Source organism: Gadus chalcogrammus, chromosome 2 (genome assembly GCF_026213295.1).
Source record: "Gadus chalcogrammus isolate NIFS_2021 chromosome 2, NIFS_Gcha_1.0, whole genome shotgun sequence".
Lineage (NCBI taxonomy): Eukaryota > Metazoa > Chordata > Actinopteri > Gadiformes > Gadidae > Gadus > Gadus chalcogrammus.
Genome location: NC_079413.1, coordinates 8,031,744 through 8,041,574, shown reverse-complemented (window position 1 = coordinate 8,041,574; position 9,831 = coordinate 8,031,744). Strand labels below are relative to the sequence as shown.

General features: G+C 46.7%; 1 protein-coding gene across 1 annotated transcript; it reads left to right on the top strand.

Moving 5' to 3' along the window:
- The first annotated feature begins 416 nt into the window (after positions 1-416).
- lfng (LFNG O-fucosylpeptide 3-beta-N-acetylglucosaminyltransferase) lies at positions 417-9,296 on the top strand. The gene is made up of 8 exons (XM_056578864.1): positions 417-945; positions 5,643-5,691; positions 5,904-6,006; positions 6,139-6,292; positions 6,404-6,489; positions 6,626-6,791; positions 6,926-7,011; positions 7,138-9,296. The coding sequence occupies exons 1-8, from the start codon at positions 541-543 to the stop codon at positions 7,202-7,204; spliced, it is 1,116 nt and encodes a 371-aa protein (XP_056434839.1). The 5' UTR covers positions 417-540; the 3' UTR covers positions 7,205-9,296.
- The last annotated feature ends 535 nt before the right edge of the window (positions 9,297-9,831 follow it).

Here is a 9,831-nt window from a genome sequence, read left to right as displayed (position 1 = left end):
CTGCACGTTTCAAATGGCCCACATGAGCCACTCTCTCAGCCCTCTGTCTGCCACTGCTAATATATATATCTATATCTATATCTATATCTATATCTATATCTATATCTATATCTATATCTATATATATATATATATATATATATATATATACACATACACATACATTATACATTTACATTGTAAATTGTCTTATAAACTTTAATTTAAGTAGGCCTATACAAACTAAAGTGATACAAAATAATTCAGAGACTGATCAAACACAGAGACGCACGCACGCGTGCGCAAACGCTCGCCCACACGCTCGGCTTTTCACATCCCAGCAACCGCGGCATGATCCTCTCTGTCACACGCGGCTTCTTAGGGCCCGCCCACGGGGCGTGGCCAGACCGGGCTAGTATAAATACCCTCTTGGCCCCCGACGTGCTTGTTATTACACTAGGCATGTGAGCGTTCACACAACACAGCATTTAGTTGAGTTATCTATATGGACATTGTATCAAGTAGCCGCTGTGTTAAAGTTAGTGATTTTAAGTGTTAAGCATGTTGAAAAATAACGGTAAGAAGGTGGCTGTCTCCATAGCCTGCACCGCGTTCGTCTGCGCTGTGGTTCTTTTGGTCGCGGCTCAGCATCACCGGGTCCAGGTGGAGGATGCGCCCAAGGGAGACATCGGGACCCGCTCCCTCCAGAGCCTGGACAACGCAGCGCACGAAGAGACCTCTCAGCCCCAGGAGAAGAAGGGATTCTCGGCGTACTTTACTAAACTAACCCGTGGACGGAGAGACGTGGAGAAGCCCAAACAGTCGTCCGCGTCCGCCGCGGACCCCCCTCCAGCGGAGGACATCAGCGCCAGCGACCTGTTCATCGCTGTCAAGACCACCAAGAAGTTCCACCAGTCCCGATTAAATCTGCTTCTTGATACCTGGATCTCAAGAAACGTTCAACAGGTAAGAACAAATACAGTCATCATGTGGTTCATGTTTGTATTTTTTCCCAGTTGTAATGCCATGCACCTCGTCTCGTTCCTCGTTGCGTAGACGTAGATAACAAAACAAACGAATTAACATTATAGAAAACGGTAAAGCCGGTAGAGTCATAGACCTCCTAAAGTGTAGGCGTAAATATGGTTACTCTTTGAACTTGTTTGGCATTGTGGCGAGTCCCTTATTGTCCAAGACAATAGGCCAGTGTTCACGTGCAGGTGAAGTCTATTTAATAGCCGGGCGGTTACTGTTACATTGTTCCCGCGTCTCAAGGCAACAGTGGATACACGCACACACACACAAACAACCCCTCTTACCCATTTTTATAAACAGAATTTCCGAGGCTCTTTCAGTACCTTTTCTCTTTTGAGTGATGTCTATGAGAACCGGAGGGAACAGTTCTGGAGGAGTCCTCCTTTCTCCCCTTCTACCCTCTCCCCCAACCCCCTCTCTATTATCCCCCCTCTTTCGGGGTGTCCCTATGAATGCCCCTTGGTGAAATAGATGGTGCGTGTAGCGGTGGCGGCGTCTCTGTTGCTGTCCCCCCCCCCCCCCCCCCCTCCCAGCTTGGCTAACAAAGCGTTTCCCTGAAGGGGGGGGGGGGGGGGAGGAGGAGTGGAAGAAAAGGACTTTCCCAGCACCTTGTCTTCCCCTCTCCATGGGAACGCCGGTTCACATAGAAAGGGCTTCGGCTCTACCCCAGCGTAGGGGAGACAAACCCCGGGGAGGGGGTCGGGGAGAGGGGGAGAAGGCTGGTGTGGGGGGCTTCGTCCAGGAGATGCCCTGGCTGGGACAAACCAGAAAGGGAGTGGGGTGGAAGTGGATGGGTGGACGGGTGGTGTTGTGGGAAATGTGCGCCGCCGCTGCTGGGAATAGAACAAGCGCGCCGGGGTTATGAAAATGTGCAAAGAATCTCTTTCAAATTGAGCCACAAAGAGGGAGCCGCAGAGCCACGGGGTTCGGGGGGGGGGGGGGGGCAGGAGGAAGCGGCTGTAGTCAATGTGATTCTGTGCCGCGGCCGAGAGTGGCCATGCAGCGTCCTAGCGTATAGAGGCCCTTTTCATGGGCGATGGACGTGGTCCCTAAACGTAGCTCTTCGCTTTTGTCCCTCGGAGAACGGAAAGTGTCACCCTGCATTATATGGAGACTGTTTTTTGCTGCGAGCCATTGGCAGTGCTGTCGGCGACTGGGGATTTTTTCCCCCCTCGTCATTGTTGAGTGGCCGGCCGATGAACACAGTGGCCGGGGGGGGGGGGGGGGGGGCTATCCAAGACAAAACTCCTCAGCCGTCAAACCCCCACTACTCAGAACACAAACTTACTCACTAGTACCACCACCTCCATTAGCTTAGCATAAGTTAGGCCTACACTTCAAACCAGGCCTCTCTCAGAGCCTGTGGTATCGTGTTGCAGGTGTGGGCACCCACAGTGGGTCGTAATGACAGTGATCCCAGCCCCCCCCCCCCCCCCCCCCCCCCCCCAGCCAGTCCACGGCGGCAGTGCAGCAGGCAGCAGGGGCTTTAGGCTGGCAGCTGGTCTGGAGGCTGGGCCGACATAAAGGATAAGGCTGCTGATCCCCACAATGCAAGAGGGAGTTCCTAGAGGCAGAGGAGAAGCCAGGTGGCCACAAGACAGAGAGACAGAGGGGGAGAACAATGGACAGCCTTAATGCCGGCCATATGATGCGGTGAATTCCCACCAAATGCATATGGTCCCCTTCCACTATCAAGTTTGATGGGAATTATCAGCTGAATGCTTTTATTTTGAAATCCTATTTCAGACCACTCTCCTTCAATGGATATCTTCTGTTTTCAAAATAAAAGTAAATCAGAGAAATTAAATATACTTTCTCTACTTTTATTTTGAAAACACAGGATATCAACTGAAGGAGAACTGCTCTAAAACGGTGTCACTCCCACTCTACACGTGGAGAACAATCAATGGAGACTTTAACATGTAATGGATATCTCTCTGCACAGGTTGCAGCAACGCAGTTCCATTGAAACCCAAGCGGCCTCTCTGGCGTGGCCCCTCCTTATCTGTATGTTAATGAGCCCCCAGTCACATGATGTTTACACATCAACATAAAGGGCAGATCACTTCTGTGATAATCAAGCCCATCTGTCAGGCTACTTTTCTTCAATTGTGCTATGATTTAAAAGTGAATGGACCGTTTTATAGGATTGATAGTTATGCATAAAATAATTATAAAAAATACTACTATTGAAAGTTGATGAGGCAGGAATATGTAAGGTGGGTTACATTTTAAATGTAGATGAATTGTACCTAAATTGGCTGTGTTGATTATAACTACTTTAATACATTTCCAATGCATGTGGATGCAATTGTTGAAATGCAATTGAAATCTTACTGTGGAGCTCAAGCTTTACTTAATATCCTTGACATATTATCAGTGGCACACAAACACTTCACAAGTTGCATTGTTCCCCCTGTAATGACTCCCTTACTTCCATAAATCTGCAATGAAACAAAGCCAACTCATGAAATAAAGAATGCGTTGTGAAACTCACTCACGGCTGCAATTGAATGAGGTGGACAAAGGAGGGAAGGAGGCTGGGTGGAGGCCATTATTGATTGGGGTGGAGGGTGGGGGGGGGGGGGGGGTCCCGGTGCCCTTCCTTCCCAGGGAGGAGGCAGCCAGCCAGGCACCACTCTGGGCTTAGACCAGGGCCGGGGAGGCGTGCCAGGCCGTCTCTTTGACCAGGAGAAGTGGAGTCTCTCATCTTCTCCCACTTTTGTTCTCAGCCTCCACACCCTTGTGTGTTTTACCACCTACTGTATATTTTCAGAAAAAATATACAAAAACAGGAAAATTAGAAGAAAATACAAGGAAATTGGCGTTCACCGTGATTAAATGTCCCCTTTTAAGGGTCAGTTAAGAAACAAAGAGAATAGGGGGAGTGGGGGATTCGTCTCTTTGGTTAACTCCTGCAGCTGTATGCAAATGCTGGCAAACATAGTGAGAATTTACCCAGTGGAGGCTTTACCCAGCAGGAAAAGTCTCAGTATTGTTCCATTCAAGAGGCTGGCTATCCAGGAGGTGATGGGGGGAGGAGGAGGAGGGGTTGGATTGAGCGAGTGAAGTGGATTGAATGGCCACACACAGATTCTGAATTACCAAACAGCAGTGAGAATCCAACCCCCTCCCTCCCTCGCTTGCTCCCTCTCTTGCTCCCTCCCTCCCTCCCTCACCCCCTCCCTCCCTCCCTCCCTCCCTCACCCCCACTCTGTCAGTACCCTGGCTGCCCCGCCAGCTGCCTCTGTGATTAGGCTGCCTTTTCACTTGGGGCTTTAAAGCAAACAGTGCCAGCCTGTGATCCCTTTTACCGCCAAAACCACCACCGCCACCACCACCACACGCACCACCACCCATCCCCTGAACAAACAGAGGCCCAAGGCTCCTACCTCACGCAACATCTGCATGGACACTCTCCAACCGTGACGCCCATACATTGCACCATTGTACACCAGTACCCACAGAGAACAAAAAAAGGATCAAACCTTGGACCAAAAAGCAGGAAGGACCCAGGAAGTCCTTTTTTTCCGTTCCAGCCAAGCGCACACAGCAGACAATTAAGATGCAGATCGCGCAGACACGGCAGACTGTTGCAACAGGATGCCGGGGTTCAGTGAAGTTGTGAGGGAGCTACTTTGTGCTAGTGTGCCACAAAGCGCCTCTCAGTATTCGCAGAACCGACGAACCAACCGGCGTGGGGTGATGGGATGGGGGGGGGGGTGCTGGAGGAGTGAGACAACAAACGCGTGACCCCGGCCTGTTGCCACACGCGGCCTTGATTATATAGCGTGAGCTTAGGCAGGTGCTGCCTCACCTGAGCTCAAGAGTAAACACACAGTTTATGGGACAGTTGACAAGGCCACCCGCCCCCAGGGCATTCAATCTTCAATCATCGCACACTCTGCTCTGTCTGCGACACACAAACACACCCCCCCACACACACACACACACACACACACACAGCCTTGCACCTGCTCTGTGCAGGCCACCATAAAAGCACCTTATCCAAAGCTGGATCGTTGTGTGTGTGGTAGGGGTTGTGTTTTTTCTTTATAAAAGCAAGGGGTCATTGTGTTTCTCAACTGCAACGTCTGTTGCAACCGGTTGCGGTTTTAACCAGACCACACTTTATTGTGTGGATTGTATCTTGTATAGACCCTTAACTTCATGACCCACGTGTTTGGTTGTGGTGTGGTGTGTGTGTGTGTGTGTGTGTGTGCGTGTAATATATTACATGTTGTAGTTAGTCATTGGGCAAAGTGGAGGAAGGGCTCTACTAGTCAAGATGGGGTGGGGGTGGTGACTGGGTTAAGATGGATGGGTCCCCCACACCACCCTATTGTTCTATGTCTGAGATACTTTGGGGGACATTGCAAAGTTGCCATGGCGAGGGTGAAAGAGGGGACACAAAGGGTCTTTATCGGAGCTGGGGTCTGTTTAACTCCATGTGCTTCCCATTGTCCCACCAGAGGATGCTTATCAGACCCCCGGGCAGATGGGAAGAAAAGCAAGAGACATTAGCTAGAAGCAGAAGGAGTTCAGAATTGTTTTATTTGTTCCAAGACAATTGCATTTTAATTAGAATTTCAGGACTTCTTGTTAACGTTTTGTCTTTTTGCTTACAGACTTACGTCTTCACCGACGGAGAAGATGAGGAGCTGAAAAAAAAGATTGGTAAGTTTGTCTGAGCAACGGCTAGTAGTATGATTTGAATAGTAGTAGTACAACTATTCAGCATCCTATTCATGATATGCGATCAGGCCAACATTAAATGAGGCCTTAGTTTACATACAATCGTTGTAAGCTGCCTTAGCAAATCTAGATTTAACCATCTCCGCATACCATGCCTCGGCATAACTCTTTCTCTCTCTTCCTTGATGCCACAGGAAGTCACGCCATCAACACCAACTGCTCCGCTGCCCACAGCCGGCAGGCTTTGTCTTGCAAGATGGCAGTTGAATACGACAAGTTCATTGAGTCAGGCAAAAAGTAAGTGCCTTCGCTGTTCCCCTTCCTCCTTCGATCCACAGCTTCCTCTTCTTCTGCATTACACGTTAAGCTCTTTCAAAAAGCCTTAATTCTGCAACCTCTAAGCATGTTCTTGCCGTTTCTCCTTTCCAGATGGTTCTGTCATGTAGATGACGACAACTACGTGAATGTGAGGTCCCTGGTGAAGCTGCTGTCCCACTTCCCCCACACCCAGGACATGTACATCGGCAAACCCAGCCTGGACCGGCCCATTGAAGCCACCGAGAGACTGGGGGACAACAAGATGGTACGAGATCCCCATGTGGAACAAAACCATTGCCTGTGTGTGTGTAGTTGGGTTCTTATCTAGCAGGAAACTCTTTCCCGATGCTAATGTGCTTCCTGTTTCCTCTTTTAGAGACCCGTCAACTTCTGGTTCGCCACCGGGGGCGCAGGGTTCTGCGTGAGCCGCGGTCTGGCACTGAAGATGAGCCCATGGGCAAGGTGAGCTGATGATGATGATAAAGATGAACACCATAGCTTCCCAGTCAACCGCTAAACTCCCCTCCTCAAAAACCCTTCCAGAACAAGTGTACGGCCTATATACTGACAGGTTTTCCTTTGTGACTCCTTCCCTTAGTGGTGGTCACTTCATGAACACGGCGGAGAAGATCCGTCTGCCTGACGACTGCACGGTGGGCTACATCATCGAGTCGGTTCTAGGGGTGCAGCTGACCCGCAGCAACCTCTTCCACTCGCACCTGGAGAACCTGCAACAAGTCCCCCGTTCTGAGATTCACAAACAGGTCAGAGAACTAGAACTGCCTTTTGTTTTACCCTTACTGTACTGTTGTTGTTATGGATGATACCCCAGAAAGACTACAGAGGGGTGTTGTGAATTAATAATAACTCATCTCCCTTTTGGTCTCTTTTCTTTTAGATAACATTGAGTTATGGCATGTTTGAGAACAAGAGGAACATCATCAACATGAAAGGAGCTTTCCCTGTGGAGGAGGACCCCTCGAGGTGAGACAAGTGGATTTTGAACTGAAAAAAACGCTGTATTGAAGATGTGACAAGAACTGCTTCAAAGCCATGTGAATCTAACTTCACTAACTACTCTCTCTCTCTCTCTCTCTCTGGTTCTTCCAGGTTCAGGTCTGTGCACTGCCTCTTGTACCCAGACACCCCGTGGTGTCCTCCTCAAGTTGCTTTCTAAAGGCGACTGCTCCTTCTCATCCTCGTCTTCGTTAAGGCCTCGGTATCTGAAAGGCCCGTGGAGACCAGCGTTTGGTTTATTAGACCTCCACACTGCAGACTTTTTCGCTGCGGTTGTGTTTGGTCTCGTAGTAGTTTTAACTGGGCTGCTGTGCGGCCCATCTTGGGATCCTTCCTTCCTTCCTGTCTCAATGAGGCGGAGGAGGGCCCTGCACCCTCTCCTAGGAGAGTATAGTCCGGGGCCCTCTTCTTCCCAGGCAGGAAGTTGCTTTCAGCATTTAGCTTTTGCAGGCAATCACGTGTTAAGCTTTGAGATGATGTATATGTTGCTTGTAAATGTTTCTGCGATTCTCATAGAATGTATTCACTGCCACATATTCAAGCTTTTTGCCAGCTTTACATTAATGATTGCATTTAGATTTCGGTTTTAGTCCAGACATTTAAAAGAAAATTTAACAGAAAGCCATTGGAAACTAATGCCATTGGTCTTTATATTTTAAGGTTGTGTTTTTTTTGTTCGTTTTTTGCTCAGAAGACTCCGGACTAAATTTTTTAATATGAAGATAGAATTTGTGCTTTTACGTTGAGGTTAAATGTCAGTGTTATTTCTCTTATGATTTGAGCTGGTATTTGGCAGTTTACCAAATATATCCTTGGGTAAAGTACCCTGAGGTATATCAGGATAGAGCACTTTCCCCTCTCTGATATTTTTGGATAAACTGACAGAATTAATGTTCCTTGATAATGTAAGGTGTGCAAATAACTCCAGGATTGTCATTATCTCTGAATTCTAATATATTTAATTAAGCTCCTTGCATTAGTTACAATCAGGGAAAAAATAATATATGACGGAGATAATAATTTTGGGGTTGCGATCAGATTTAGATTTGCCCACCTACAAATGTTTTAAAAATAGAAAGAAATTGCACAGCTGTATTTCAAATTAACTGTTTGTGTGCTCCTGTTAAGAAATGTCCCTCATGTTGCGGAACTATCAATGACCTGGCAGTTACAAGACACTTTAATAGTCTTTAATAGTTAGCACGGTAATGAACCAATGAGACTGTATTCCTTGCTCTTTACATCCATTAATATTGGATGGAGGATCCTGTCTAGCTCAACTGCTCTACCCCTTGAGCTATGGCATGAAACACTGCCAGGGTTTTGGGTTCAACCCCTGCTAGTGTTGCCTGAGAATTTATGCAATCACGGCATTGTAAAAAATTCTGTGTTTGCATACTCCAACCAAATGGCATATAGTAATACAATATTGCCGGGTCATTGTTGAGGGATGTGTGGGGAGAACTTAACAGGAGCAACAACAGTATTTATTTAGATTTTTTATTTTAGACAGAGGTATTTGCATCTGTGTGTTTGCCAACCCATATTGGGTGAGCTCGTTCATCTAGTCTAGGCAGCGCCGGTACTGTGTACCGTGCCACTGCATAGGTTTCTCATGTAGTGATTGTAAAACGTTCTAGAATGTAATTTCTTGTCGTGGTTTACATATGCTTTTGATGACCTTGACATGATTGCGTACGGCTTGGAACTGTACTAAATGACTGCTTTATTCTCCAGTATCTGGAGTTTTTTTTTTTTTTATCCATTCCATTACTGGCTTCTCAGGGATTAGGATTCTGATCCTGGTATTATCACCGTGGGAATCACATTGGGGACCTAAACCTCTGATTAAAAGTCCATCGCTGAGAAACATTACAGAGTTGTCTGTCTTTATTTGAGCGGGAAAGAAAGGAATGCGTGTGGGAGTAGAGTGAAGTTGTGTATCAATTGTGAGCATGTTAATGACCGATTAATAGCTTTCACAAATGTTACATTTGTGAATGTAACGAGAAAGGGGAAACGAGTGAAAACGAGAAAGGTTTATGGAAATACATACAAATAAACCCCCTAAGACGTCTTAATTAAAAGGGCAGTTATTTTTTGTGTGAGGCTAAAAGCCTGAACCGGGCCAGGAAGTAAATTGTGATGCTAATGGAGAACAGAGCCAACACTTCAAATCCTTGCCTTGTTTGGATGTGTTTATTGTTTTACAGCTCTTGGGAGTATGGGAACGGACATAATTACAATAGCAAACACATGAAACCCACCACAGAACTACATTGAAAATGATACCAATTGTAATTAAGTAGCCTTTAATCTACCATCAGAAGTTTATGTTATAGGGGGGTAGGATCAACTAGGATTCCACGCCAAACTGGAGAAAACACTATTTAGTCATTATGCATACACTTTTATCCAAAGCAACTGAAAATATATGTCAGGGATGGGTATGGGATGTGACAGACTTTAGGATGCTTACAGGGAGACTGCAGATATTGCCAATTCAACCCAGAATCTTTTGTCTGGTAATGAAAGACCCATGACACTATCCTGTCCTAATTGTCCAGTAGTCATTGGTTAGCAATCGTCTATTGATTCAACTATTTCGATGTTTAATACTTTCAAAAAATGAATTAATTACATAATATATAACATTACGTAACGTACGCTGCTTTACACATGTCATCCCAGTAGGCAGAAGTAAAGGGTGCATCTTTTTATCACATTAAAATAAGTCTACAGTAAAACCAGCCTATTTATTATGTTGAAGCTGCTCTTATTTGTTGC